The sequence below is a fragment of the Rhincodon typus genome, chromosome 4 (genome assembly GCF_021869965.1).
Source record: "Rhincodon typus isolate 14 chromosome 4, sRhiTyp1.1, whole genome shotgun sequence".
Taxonomy (NCBI): Eukaryota; Metazoa; Chordata; class Chondrichthyes; order Orectolobiformes; family Rhincodontidae; genus Rhincodon; species Rhincodon typus.
In genome coordinates this window covers 72911788-72926949 of record NC_063335.1, presented here as the reverse complement: position 1 = coordinate 72926949, position 15162 = coordinate 72911788, and the positions used below count along the sequence as shown (strand labels likewise).

The 15162-nt window shown below is 41.2% G+C and overlaps 1 protein-coding gene across 1 annotated transcript in view; it reads left to right on the top strand.

The window, feature by feature from the left end:
* Window positions 1–15162, top strand: part of trappc9 (trafficking protein particle complex subunit 9) — a 572831-nt gene that overhangs the window by 189766 nt on the left and 367903 nt on the right. The window contains 1 exon segment of the mRNA XM_048596131.1: window positions 5588–5698. Coding sequence (XP_048452088.1) covers window positions 5588–5698 — 111 coding nt within the window.

The following is a 15162-nucleotide window of genomic DNA, read 5'->3' as shown; positions in this document are numbered from 1 at the left end:
CGTCTTCCCCTCTCCTCTCTCCTCTCCCCGTCTTCCCCTCTCCTCTCCCCGTCTTCCCCTCTCCTCTCCCTGCCTCCCCGCCTCCCCCTCTCTCACACACACATGCTTGCTGCTCCCCCCGCCTCGCTCTGGAAGTTCAGTTTGGGGTGCACAAGGGCGTTGGTTGATCAGGTCATCGTTGAGCATTTGAAATAGGAGCTTCTTAATTTGCTGTCCTGATTTGGGTAGGATGTTGAAGATGCAGTGTTCATAAGGATGTGTGGAAGAACCTTTAAAATGGCAAGTTCCAAGGTGTGATTGTGAGGTACTGAACTGATGTCCTACAGATTTGAGACCGGGTATCCATCATTAGCCAGCAGCCTCGATAGCTGCTATGGACACTGCGCCACTTCTTGGCAATTCGAACATGGAGCCTCAGTCTAGGTTGTGGTTGAACCAAATGTACAGAAGAACCTAGTTAATGATATTTGGGACAAAGGGTGGATTTGGTCTCTGCCATCGTGCTATGCTTCCAGCTTCAGGAGGACAGTTGATACTAGTGTGCCTTTGTGGTGATGAAAATATCTTGATCCAACTGCAACTATTTTTCTTCAATCGAAACTTTAAACATTCAAACACACAAATCCTGATCTGTATCATATACATTTGTGAGTTGAAAGTTGTTCTCAAGGACTTTAAGCTGCCATAGGGAGCATCTGTTTAAGTTGCCTAGTTAGTCACTAGCAACTGATACATTCAGACAGACAATATTAAAAGCCACAATTCATGTCTGGAAATCACAGTTTTCAAGTTAACTTTTCTGTATAAAAATTATCATTCGGGAATGCATGAGGATCGCACTGGTGTTTGAAACATAGTACCACAATGTCATAAAATTCTGTTTGGTTATTTGCGTTGGTGAAGAATGAGGTCACTTAAAACAAAGAATAAGAAGTCTTTGGTCAATGCCTCTTCCTGTTCTATGTGCGAAACTACCTTTCTGTTGGAAGACTGAAATTTCACTCCAGATCTTCCTGAAGAAAATCATGATGAGTTCATTGGCATAATCAGGGTTAATAAAGGGGACCTATGAATATTCAAACAGAAATAGGTTACTCATCTCTTTGAGCTTGCCACACCATTCCATAAATTCATGGCTGATTTAATTTTGACTTCAGCTGTACATTCTTGCAAACTCCTGATAATCGTTTATCCCCTTGTATCAAGAGTCTTTCTACCTCTGCCTTAAATATTTAGAGGTTCTACACCCACTGAGGAAGGAAATTTCAAAGATACTCGACCTTCTGAGAGAATTTTTTTCTTCGTCTCAGTCTTAAATAGGCAACCTATTTTGAAACAATCACCTCCAGTTCCAGATTCTCGGCAGAAGAGATAATGCTAAAAAGTTCAAGTCTTCAGTATCTAATTGATTTGCTTCATCGGAACACTGTCTACCCTTTGCTAACCCTTTGTTATCTTTGAAAACTTGTCAAATTTGTAAATTAATTACTTGTTAAACTTGCTGTAAAAATGTTGGACCTCATAATATTAAAGAGGGAAGCAGTGTTGTTGTGATGGTGCCATTGAACTAGTAATCCAGAGACCCACTCCTTTGAGGATACTACTCGGCCCGAAACATCAGCCTTCTTGCTCCTATGATGCTGCTTGGCCTGCTGTGTTCATCCAATTCTGCACCTTGTCTCTACTTCAAATTCTTCCTGGTTATACACTGGCAATTAGTGAAGTTTAACTTCAGTTATTAAATCTGGAATAAAAAGTTAAATCTCATTGTGAAACAATTGTTGATTGTCATTAAAAGCCCATCCAGTGCGCTGATATCCTTCAGGGAAGGAAATCTATCATCCTTGCCTGGCTAACATGAGACCCCTAAGTTCACAGCAATGCAGTTGACTCTAAATGTAGTGGCTTGCTCAGCCATTTTAGTTGTATCAATCCAATACAAAGCCAAAAAGAAATTAACCTGGATTATCCATTTGGAATTAGCACTGGAAAATGCAACAATGCATCCAACCCAACACTCTGAAGAACCTTGCAAAAATTTGGATCTTGTGCCAAAACTGGGAACACTTGTTGCATGGTCTATTCAAGCAACAAACTGATACAATCATTCTTACCAGACAATATCTAGTCACTATCATCACTGATATGCAGTCGAAAGTAGGTTTCCTTGGGGAATCCTCAACAGTGACTGCAGAAGCCATAATATTTCCTGACATCGCATCTCCTGAGATGATTGCCACTAAGTACCCACATCACTGCCCTCTTTCATTGACTCATGAATCAATACTTGGCCAGGTGCTACCTCACTTGGAAAAAGCACTGAAGATGGAAAGGTCACAGAGTGTTCCTTGGATGGGGAAAAAGAAAATACACACCTAGAATAGCTCCATAGAAAACTACAGTTCAAGCTGGTTGAGCGCTAAAGGACATAGCTGTTAGAATATGTCTGCTACATGTGTACAGTCTGTACAGGAGTGAAAAATATAGTTGACTTTACACCCATTAGTCCACCTGCCACAGATGCATCTGTCCTTGATAGCATTGGAAGGCTTGATCACCACACAGTCCTTATTGAGATGCAGACCTATCTTTACAGGGTATATCCTCTATCATGCAGTGTGGTACTACCTCTGTGATAAATGAATGAAATTTCAAACAAATCAATTATCTCAAAACTGGGCATCGAAGAGGTGCTGTGTGCCATCAGCTCTGGCAAAATTGTATTCAACCACAGTCTATAACCTTACAGCCCACCAGTTGCCCCACCTTACCATTGTCATCAAGCCAGGGGATTAACCTAGATTCTAGGAAGAGTATAGGCATAGATGCCAAAGAGCAGAAGCAGGTTTAACTAAAAATGAGGTGTTGACTTTGTGAATCTATAACACAGGGCTACCTCCATGCCAAACAGGAGAATTGGCATGCGATTGACGATGCTAAGTGATCGCACTACCAACGTATAAGGTCCAACTTTTGGAGTCCTGACACATCAAGATGTGAATGATGGTACTAAAATTAATAACTAGCTGGAGTATAAGTCAACACAAATATTGCCAATCTTAATACTGAAAAGTAGTCTCAGCACGTTTGTACAAGCAATGAGGCTGAAACATTTTACGGCCATCTTTATTTACTGCATGTGATGTCAGGAAACAGTTTGAGACACTGGATACTGTGTAGGCTATGGACCCTGACAACGGTTCAGCAATAGTGCTCCAGAGCTTGCTGTTCCGCTATCTAAGCTGTTCAGTACAGCTTCAACACTGGCATCTATCCAGATTTGTGGAAAATTGTCCTGGAATGTGTTCTGTCTAGAAAAAGCAGGACACCTCCAATCTGACCAATTACTGCTCATCTATCTGTACCCTATCAAAATGAAAATGAAGGAATAGGTCATCAACAGTACGAATAAGAGCCAATTACTCAGCAATAATTTGTTCACGGATACTTTGTTTGGATTTCACCAAGACCACTGTGTTCCTGACCTTATGATAGCCTTAGTGACCATGATAGTGGTGAATTCCAGAGGTGAGGTCAGTGTGGCTGTTTTGACTACATAAGTGTTTGGCTGAGCATGGCATCAAGGCATTCCAGCAAAATTGGAGTCAATAGGAATCGAGGGAAAATCTCTCCGCTAGTTGGAGTCACGTCTCGCACAATGGAAATGGGTTTAGTTGGTGGGTGTCAATCGTCTCAATGAGTTCGCTTTTGGAGCTGCTCTGGGTAGTGTTCTAGGTCCATCCATCTTCAACTTCTTTATCAATGATTCTTCCCTCGATAAGGTCAGAGATTCACTGAATCACTACCATTTGTGGCTTCTTGGATAATGAAGTAGCTCTGTTGGGAAATTCCCCATTCTTGAAAGCATTGGGACTTTTTCTTTATCAAAGATGTCACAATATTTGATCTCATTACCAGTTTTTGGCGCTGATTAAAATTATCAATCTTGTTTTTGTCTCTTTGCAATTGTATTTTAAATTCAAGAGTTACTCGTGCAATTACAATATGTATTATCCTGTATGAACAGTGTTACACAACAGAATTGGAGGACAGGTCTTATGAGGAAAGGTTGAGGGAGCTCGGGCTTTTTTCTCTGGAGCGAAGAAGGATGAGAGGTGACTTGATAAAGGTGTACAAGATGATGAGAGGCATAGATAGAGTGGCCAGCCAGAGACTTTTTCCCAGGGTGGAAATGATTGTTACGAGGGGCCATAATTTTAAGGTGATTGGGGGAAGGTATAGGGGAGATGCCAGAGGTAGGTTCTTGACACACAGAGTGGTGGGCACGTGGAATGTGCTGCCGGCAGTGGTAGTGGGGAGTCAGATACATAAGAGACATTTAAGCGACTCTTGGATAGGCACATGGATGATAGTATAATGTAGGGTAGTTTGATCTTAGTAGGATAATAGGTCGGCACAACGTTGTGGGCCGAAGGGCCTGTACTGTGTTGCACTGTTCTATATTCTATATATTCTAGAATTGATAATGTAGAGGCCTATTGAGATTTCAAAGGCATAGAGATTGATTAAAGTTCAATTCTTCAATTTGTTGCTTCACTAACTTGTAATGAGGGTGTTCTTTTTTCCCAAGCACTCCATTACTTTATATTCCCAATGTTAAAATTAGCCAGTAGTGCCTAACTGTAGATATTTAAAATAATCTTGATGCCGCTTACATAATAATACATAGTCATAAGATAAAGCGCATATGCTAATTTGCAACATATTGCAGTAATTTGCTTTGACAAATGTGTGATGCTCTGCTGTTATTACGTTGTCCATTAAAATCTATTTCTGCCTCATTTCAGAAGATTGAACTGTTATATAACATGAATTTGTTGTGAACAAAACAGTTAGGCTGTGTTTCACCTATTTTTTCCCCAAACTGCAGACTCAAATTCGATCTTGCTTATGGGTTAGGAAAGTCTTTTTTTTAATGGACTGTAATATACATTTTAAAAGGATTGTATTACTTCTTTGCAATATTTCCTGACTTTTTATTTTGTTAGGAAAAGCACAGTCAGGGAATTTAAATCATCAATTCAATATCTGTGTACCACGGTGGAAATCTCATATCCATCTGACTGTCGAGAGACTTTGCTGCTTTTGTCAGTGAGTGCACTGTAGCCCCAAAGCTCAAATCTGGGAAATGTGACAGACTGATTTTGTAATGCTGCTACATCTATTCATAGACCATAATAGATAACTTGTTTAAAATAGCATAGTTGACAGCAAAGAACCTGAAAACCAATTCAGAGTTTATCATGAATAGACACATGCACTGATAAATCTTTTATTTATGTTTTTATTAAATCATGCAATGAGTTCACCAAGTGAGATGAATATCATGCCAGTAAGCATTTTTTCTTCATATATTTGTTCAAGTCTGTGGTGTCAGACTAAATTAAGATCTTACATTGTGGTGAGTTGAAATGATATTCCCAAGATCTGGCACACGGTAGTATGAAATTCTGAAATATAAATGTAATTTGCAAACTGTATTTTGGTGAACATTTTACTCCTGATCTCTTTCAAAACTCTATAATTTTTAATGTGCTCTTAAACTTGCTGATTTCTGTTCCAACAGCACCAGACAGTGCCACCTTCTCTTAGATGTCTTCAATTCAACAGAACATGAACTAACTATAAGTGCAAAAAGCAATGAGGATTTGATCTTGCATGCTGGAGAGTGCCAGAGGTAGGTGATTGATAGCCTGATCATTAATTGCAAACTTGATGGAATTGAAAATTTCAAGTCTGCCTTATCAGGAACACCTCCTGTATTGATGTCACAAATAAGGACAGAAAAAGATTGTCAGAAAATTTTAATTGAATTTCATTGGATGATGATGATCAGAGATTTGAAATCATAATCTGTGTCAATTTAAGGTGTCATTCCATCACTGCATGGGCAGTAACTTGATTTTACGTAACCAGTGATTTTTGATTTATTCATATCTGTAGTGTTAATGCACAAACACAGTAACTTTTTTATTTAGTCGATGTCATCATGTTTGTATGTGTGACATCATCATATTTTAGCATGCGCTGAGTCTTATGAGAAAAGATTAAACAGGTTGGAATTCTACTTACTCGAGTTTAGAAGAATGAGAGGTGTTTTCATTGAGACGTTTGGATTGTAAAAGGCCTTGACAGAGTAAATGCTGAGAGAATGTTTCCCCTCATAGGACGGTCTCCGTCTAGAGGACAATAGTCTCCCGAATAAAGGGCACCAATTTAAGACTAAGATAAGGAGAAATTTCTTCTGAGGATTGAGTCTTTGGAACTCGTTGCCACAGTCTTTGTGTATATTTAAGGCTGTAATAGATTCTTGATCATTAGGGGAGTCAAGTGTTACAGGGAACAAGCAGGAAAGTGCACGAGGAATGTCAGGTCAGCTGTGATCTTATGGAATGGCGGTGCAGGTTTGAGGGGGCCAAATAGCCTACTATTGTTCCTTTTTCTTATGGTCTTCTTATGTAGCCTGAGCATGTCGTCATACGTAGGAAAATGTGAACTGGGAAGAGGAGTAGGCAGTTCAGTACTTTGAGACTAATCTGCCATTTGATTTGATTATTGCTAATCTCAACTCTGAAATGCATTTTCCTGCCTACTGTCCATTACCCTTTAATCCGTTACTAATTAAAAATTAACTACCTCCTCTTCAAGTTTATTCAGTGTCCCAACATCCACCGCACGCTGAGGTAGTAAATTCACGACTCTTCCTCCTTTATCTCTGTTTTAAACCTGACATGCCTTAACCTAAGATTGACCTCTGGTTCTAGATTGCCCCAGAAGGGGAAGCATCTACTCTACATCAACTTTATCAATTCCCTTCATCTTGTATACCTCAATTAGATCTCCTCTCATCTATCAAAACTCTAGCAAGTATAGTCCTAAACTGGCATTGTGTGAGAGTTTGCACATGGGAAATGACGTTAAATAATACACACGTGTGCGGAATAGTCGTGCATAATGGCCGTGTTGGCATTGCCACAGTCACTCTGAAATTGTTTTTAACATGAATTTAACCACAAATAGTCTTACCAACATAGTTATTAATACTTTCTATTCAAATGATTGCTACTGCAATTTTTCTAGAAATTACATTTGCACCATGTTGACTGTGATATGTTCTTATATTGAGTTAATGGTTACTAAATCAAACAGAACATACATTTCATGTAAAATTGTTTATGTGTATCCTTTAAAGTCACCATAGTCCTATCAGACCACAGGACTGTGTTCTCATTGGAGAGACAACCTGAGGGTCACCGTGCCTTAGGCTAGGGGAGAGGTTGAGAAGGAGAGTCCTTCAAAGTAACTTAAGCCAGTACAGGAATTGAACCCACGATGTTGGCATTGCTCTACATTGCAAACTAGCTGTCCAGCCAACTGAGATAACCAATAGAAATATAGGTTAATGCTTCACAGGAAACCTCTGTTCAAACCATTTTTCAAATTCATGCATGCATTTGTGCAGTGCTTGGAATTGGCCTCGAACAAAGGACTGATAATAATAATCAGAGGTATGTCAGCCAATCTATAGGCTTGCAGCAGTGAAAGGGAAAACAAAATAGTTGTCATATATGGTGTTCAGGAGGCTGTAAAGCAGTATGGTGTCTGTAGATAATTGTTTACTTGGAAATTGTAAAAGTTGAAGTAAAAACAGAGGAAGAAATCACAAATAAATCAAAGAGCGGGAGAAATTCAGCAGATCTAGCAGCATCTGTGGATGCAGAAACAAAGTTAACATTTCGAGTCTGGCATGACTCTTCTTTGGAACTCAAACTACAAAGGCTATTAAATTTCAGCTTTATAGTCTTTATAAGAAAAAAAATCAAAGGTTGGATTGTTTTGATGATTACAGTGAATGTTAACATGAATTAAAATAAAAAATTCAATGAGACACACGCACACGCACACGCATTTTATTTCCTTGTTACCTCTGTACCAGTGCATTGTCTGTACCTTTGCTGAATGAGAAATTGATGAAAGATCTTTTAGAATGTGTTAAGCAGAGGATGAGATAGTTACAGAATCGTGTTAGTCGTAGACTTGAAAGCATATTACTTCTCCCTTGAATACTGTACTGCCAGCTATGCATCATCCATGCATAGTTGGCAGTACAGTAGATGAATATTCATAATTATTGTACTTACTACATTTCAAGATTGCTTCAGTCAAGTCTTAGTTGGTCCTTTCAATTGCTGAACTCTTGCTTTACGCCTACTCGTGGACATGTATTGGACATTATATATTATATGTTTAGTGAATGGATAATATTGCTTTATAAGCAATGATTCTACCTACTTTTCATTTTGGCATCTGAACGAGATTCTACAAGGTTTCAACCCTGGTGACGAACACCACTTTTTTGTGACCACAAAGTTGCAGAATTGTCAGCATGAAGTTATGCAATTATCTTCGTTATCTTGCAAAGTAAACTCCTCAGAAACTACTTATCATTCGTGAAACTATTTAGTAAGCCATGAAATTCTATCCAAACAATAAACTTACTTTTTATTTGTGCATGAATAACAATAAACAAAGAAGTCACATACCATGTAGAAATGGGGCAACACAACATCATACCTGCCAGCTAGGAGAAACATAATATTTGTACTGGCAACAGTGTCAGGGTGTTATGATGATATGGGTAATACTTATTTGGGATTTTGGCAGGGAGAGGCATGTATTAACACTTAAATAGGCGATAAAAGCCTTTGACAACAAAAGGTTAAGTTCAAAAAGATGAGTAACAAGTTAGAATCCATGTATTTGTGAACATGTGGATGGATGCAAAATGGAACAGCTGTAAAAAATGACGCTTGAATAGGTGCATATCTCAGATCAGCAAACTACATGGTAGGGTGCACTGTAAAACAAAAAAAACAATGCGAGATTATCAGAAAAGAATGATGATAATCATGCAGGATTTTAATCTATTTACAGATTGGAAAAACAGATGGGCAGAGATGAGCATAGAGATGAATTCATAGAACATTTTCAAGATAGTTCCTTCTAGATCTGACCAGAGAGCAAGACTATACCAGTTGTGCAATGAGATAGGATAACTTAATGATCTTGTAGCAGCAATCATAATATGATTGAATTTCACAGTCAGTGAGTTCAAGACTAATATTTAGAACTTTAATGAAGGTCGCTATGTGGGCACGAAAGCAGACAAACTAAAGTTAACTCTCAATTTAGGTTAAGGGATAGGTCAATTGATGCATTGGTAAACATTTAGAATTTATTTCGGAATATGTAGAATAAATAGTTTCCAATGAGAAAATAAAGTTCTAGTGGAACTGCTGTTAATTAACAAGAAAGAAAGCAACTTACAGAAACCATATATAATAGGGGAGGTGCTGGCCTGGTGGTATTGTCGCTAAACTATTAATCCAGAAATTTGGGTAATATTCTGGGGACATGTGTTCGAATCTGCCGTGGCAGATGCTGGAATTTGAATTCGGTAAAATATCTTGAATTAAGAGTCTAATGATAACCATTGCTGATTGTTGGGAAAACCCATTTTTACAACCAGTACATCCTCTATCTCTGTAGCTATCTCTTTTAAGATCCTAGGATGCAAGCCATCAAGGTCAGGGGTCTTATCTGCCTTTAACAACAGTTTGTCTAATGCTACTTTGCTAGTGATAGTAATGGTAATGTTATTTAATTCCTCCCTGTCGTCTTCACTGTGAATGGATATTTGAAGTATCTTCCACCATAAAGACTGATGCAATACACCTATTCAACGCCACTACTATTTTCTTGTTCGCTAAAACCATTTCCCCAGATTCATTTTCTAAGGGTCCTATGTACATTTTGAATTCTCTCTTTTTATATATATATTTGAAGGATTGATTGATTTGATTTATTGTCATGCGTACCTAAGTACAGTGAAAAGCTTTGTTTGCAAGCAGTACAGCCAGATCATCATAAGCAAAGAATTGCAGATCCTAGGCTGCATGGACAGAGTGAAGCATTCAGGTTACACTGCACAGGAGGTGCGTGAAGCAAGATCAACGTTATTTGAAGTTCAAGTCTGTTCATTCGTCTGATAACAGCAGGGATAAAGCTGTCCGTGAACCTGTTGGTACAAGTATGCAAGCTTCTGTATCTTCTGCCTGATGGAAGAGGTTGTAGGAGAGCATTACTGGGGTGGGATGGGCTTTTGATGATGTTGGCAGCCTTTCTGTAATAACAAGAGGTCTAAATGGAGTCCATGGATGGGCAGATGGCTTCCGTGATGGTATGGGCTGTGCGCACAACCTTCCGTAGTTTCTTGTGGGCAAAGCAGTTGCCATACCCGGCTGTTATGCACCTGGACAATATACTTTCTATAGTGAACCCTGTAAAAGTTGGTGAGGGTCCTTATTGACAAGTCAAATTTGCTGAACTGCCTGAGGCATTGTTGTGCCTTCTTGACCGTCGCATCCATGTGGGAGGTCCAGGACAGTTTGCCGGTTATGATCACTCCTAGGAACTTAATGCTGTCAACCCTCTCAACCTCTTTTCCGCTGATGTAGATGGGGGCATGTATCCTCCTTTCTTTCTGAAGTCAATGATCAGTTCTTTATTCTTGCCGACATTGAGATAGAGGTTGTTATTATTGCACCATGTCACCAAGCCCTCTATCTCCATGGTGGTGTTGTGAACAAACCCGTTGATGGCATTCATTTGGATTTTGGCTACACAGTTGTTGGTGTGCAGGGAGTACAATAGGGGCTGAGAACGCATTCATAGGGGGCTCCAGTGTTGAGGATTATCATGGAGGAGGTGCAGTTGTCTATCTTCACTTGTTGTGATCTATGGGTCAGGAAGCTGAAGATCCAGTTGCAGAGGATGGAGCTGAGACCTAGGTCTTGGAGTTTTGATATCTGTTTGGAGGGGATAATGGTGTTCAAGGCAGGGCTGTAGTCAATGAGCAGGAGTCTGACATAGGTGTCCTTGCGGTGTACATGTTTCAGGGCTAGGGAAAGGGTGTCCGATGTGGACCTGTTATGTTAATAGGCAAATTGCAGGAGATGGAGGCAGGCTGGGAGGCTAGAGATGATGTGGGCCATGATTAACTTCTTGAAGCACTTCATGATTATGGACGTTACAGCCACTGGGCAGTAGCCATTAAGGCACATTGCATGTTCATTCTTAGATACTGGGATGATGGTGATCTTCTTGAAGCAGTTAGGGACTTTGGCTTATAAGAGGGAGAGGTTGAAGATGTTGGTGAATACCACCACCAGTTGGTCCACACAGGATCTAAGTGCTTGGCCAGGGACTTTGTCTGGGCCCATCACTTTCCTTGGATTGACTCTTGGGAAGACCGATCTGATGTCTGCAGCGGTGATGGAGGGAACAGGTGCATTCAGGGTTGTCGGGGCAGGTGACACCATGCCGTGGCACTCTGCTCGAAGCGAACCTAGAAAGTATTGAGCGCATCAGGGCGAGATGTGTCTTTGTCTGCTATCTTGCTGTGCTTCAATTTGTATCCCATTGTGTTGTTTAGTCCTTGCCACGGGCAGCTGGTGTCCGTTTTGTTTGGTTGGACCTCTAACTTGGTCTGGTACTGCCTCTTGGCTTTGTGGAGGTCATATCTGGATTTCCTGTATAGGTCTGGGTCATCCGACTTGAATGCAGCACACCTGGTCTTCAGTGGGCAATGGGTTTCCCGGTTGTACCAAGGTTTCTGGTTAAGGAACACCTGGATTGACTTCTTTGGCATGCAATCCTCCGTGCTTTTGCTAATGATGTCCATGATGGTCGTGACATACTCGTCTAGGTTTTCCGCTGAGTATTTGAATGTGGTCCAGTCCATCGGTTCCAAGCAGTCTGGGAGACGCTCTTCCGCTGCCTTGGATCAGCCTTGTATTTCTTTCCGTGAAGGATCCTCTTGTTTCAGCTTCTGCTGGTAAGCTGGGAGGAGGAATAGAGCGCTGTGATGTGATTTTCCAAAGTGTGTATGGGAGATGGAATGGTAGGTGTCTTTGGTTGTGTAGCAGTGGTCCAGGATATTCAGCCCTCTGATGAGGCAGGAGATGTGTTAGTAGTACTTTAGCAGCACCCTTTTGAGGTTCGCTTGGTTGAAGTTGTCAGCCACAATGAATAAGGCTTCAGGGAATTTTGTCTCCAGAGTGTTGTGGAGGTGTAAATTACATCCAGGACATTCTGCATATCCGCATGGGGTGGTATGTAGACTACTGTCATGATGGCAGAGGTGATCTTGCACAGCAGATAGTAAGGATGGCATTTTACTGTAAGGTATTCTCAACCTGTGGCTCACCAGGGACGTCACATTGGAGAACCAGGATGTGTTGATTAGGAAGCGTACTCTTCTACTGTTTGCCTTACCAGAGGACGCTGTGCGGTCCATGCGATGTATGGAGAACCCTTCAGCTCACAAAGTATGGCAGGATTGAGCCTAGTCTCCGTGAAACAGAGCACACAGCAGTCTGTCAGTTACCTCTGGAAGGTAAGTCTAGATCTGAATTCATCCATTTTGTTTTCGATAGCCTGGACATTTGCAAAGCGTATGCTGAGAAGGGGAGACTTGAAACTGCATTTTTAAGCCTCACCTGCAGGGTGGGTCCTGCGGGAAGTCGGTAGGTCTGCCCTGGGCCTGTGAATCCAGTGTCGATAGTACTTAGGTCTGGATGACCTTAGGATCCTAAGACCTGTAAGTAGATTTAAAAGAACACTATTAGAAATTTTTACAGACATGGAACTTAGGTTTAAATGCGTAGAATGGTTATAAGAAATGTTAGAGTACGAGCTGCTGTAGGGAGCTTGCAGTGAGTCATCCAGTGTCGGCAGAATCTTGGAGCTCTGATTGTGTAGTTTTTTATATTCCTTGCTAGTTTACCCTTGTAGATTATTTTCTCTAGGTCATTATCTTTTTCATCCTCCTTTGTTGGATTCTGAATTTATCCCAGTCTTTAGAAATTGTGAGACTAGCAAAGAAGAAAAAGGAAGCATACGTAAGGTCTAGGTGACTGAAAACAGATGAAACTTTGGAAGAATATCGGGAAATTAGGACCAATCTGAAACGAGGAATTAAGAGGGCTAAAAGGGGTCATGAAATATCTTTAGCAAACAGGGTTAAGGAAAATTCCAAAGCCTTTTATTCATTCATAAGGAGCAAGAGGGTAACTAGAGAAAGGGTTGGCCCACTCCAGGACAAAGGAGGGAAGGTATGCGAGGAGTCAGAGAAAATTGAGTGAGATTCTTAATGAGTACTTTGCGTCAGTATTCAGCGAGGAGAGGGATGTGACGGATGTTGATGCTTGATTACTCTAGGTCAAGTCAGCATAAGGAGGGGGGAAGTGTTGGGTATTCTAAAAGGCATTAGGGTGGACAAGTCCCCAGGTCTGGATGGAATCTATCCCAGGTTACTGAGGGAAGCGAGAGAGGAAATAGCTGGGGCCTTAACAGATATCTTTGCAGCATCCTTGAGCACGGGTGAGTCCCAGAGGACTGGAGAATTGCTAAGGTTGTCCCCTTGTTTAAGAAGGGTAGCAAGGATAATCCAGGAAATTATAGACCGGTGAGCCTGACGTCAGTGGTGGGGAAGCTGCTGGAGAAGATACTGAGGGATAGGATCTATTTACATTTGGAAGAAAATGGGCTTATTAGTGATAGGCAGTATGGTTATGTGCAGGGAAGGTCATGTCTTACCAACTTGATAGAATTCTTTGAGGACGTGACAAAGTTGATAGATGAGGGAAGGGCTGTAGATGTCATATACATGGATTTCAGTAAGGCGTTTGATAAGGTTCCCCATGGTAGGCTGATGGAGAAATTGAAGTCGTATGGGGTCCAGGGTGTTATAGCTAGATGGATAGAGAACTGGCTGGGCAACAGGAGACAGAGTAGTAGTGGAAGAGAGTTTCTCAAAATGGAGAACTGTGACCAGTGGTGTTCCACAGGGATGCGTGTTGGGACCACTGTTGTTTGTGATATACATAAATGATCGGGAGGAAGGTATAGATGGTCTGATTAGCAAGTTTGCAGATGACACTAAGATTGGTGGAGTAGCAGATAGTGAAGGGGACTGTCGGAAAATGCAGCAGAATATAGATAGATTGGAGAGTTGGGCGGAGAAATGGCAGATGGAGTTCAATCCAGGCAAATGTGAGGTGATGCATTTTGGAAGATCCAATTCAAGAACGAACTATACAGTAAATGGAAAAGCCCTGGGGAAAATTGATGCACTGAGAGATCTGGGTCCATTGCACCCTGAAGGTGGCAACGCAGGTGGATAGAGTGGTCAAGAAGGCATACGGCATGCTTTCATTCATCGGACGGGGTATTGAGTACGAGAGTTGGCAGGTCATGTTACAGTTGTATAGGACTTTGGTTCGACCACATTTGGAATACTGCGTACACTTCTGGTAGCCACATTACCAAAAGGATGTGGATGCTTTGGAGAGGGAGTAGAGGAGGTTCACCAGGATGTTGCCTGGTATGGAGGTCGCTAGCTATGGAGAGGTTGAGTAGATTAGGATTATTTACATTAGAAAGACGGAGGTTGGAGGGGACCTGATTGAGGTCTACAAAATCATGAGAGGTATAGACAGGGTGGATAGCAAGAAGCTTTTTCCCAGAGTGGGAGACTCAGTTACTAGGGGTCACGATTTCAAGGTGAGAGGGGAAAAGTTTAAGGGAGATATGCGTGGAAAGTTCTTTATGCAGAGGGTGGTGGGTGCCTGGAATGTGTTGCCAGCGGAGGTGGTAGAGGCGGGCACGATAGCGTCATTTAAGATGTATCTAGACAGATACATGAATGGGCAGGGAGCAGAGGGATACAGATCCTTGGAAAATAGGCGACAGGTTTAGATAGAGGATCTGGATCGGCGCAGGCTTGGAGGGCCGAAGGGCCTGTTCCTGTGCTGTAATTTTTTGTTCTTTGGGGCCATCACCTAACTTTGGCCTCTGTTTTGCTTTTTTAAAAACTTTACACTCTCTTCTGCTTCCTTGGTTAACCGTGATTAGTTTATCCCTCTCCTGGAATCTTTCCTCATTATTGGGATATATTTTTGCTGGGAGTCATGCATTACTTCCTTTAGCATCTGCCACTGCTTCCTTAGTGTCTTTCTTGCTAATCTATCCACCCAGTTCACTTCAGCCAGCTCTATCCTCATTTCATTGTAATTCCCA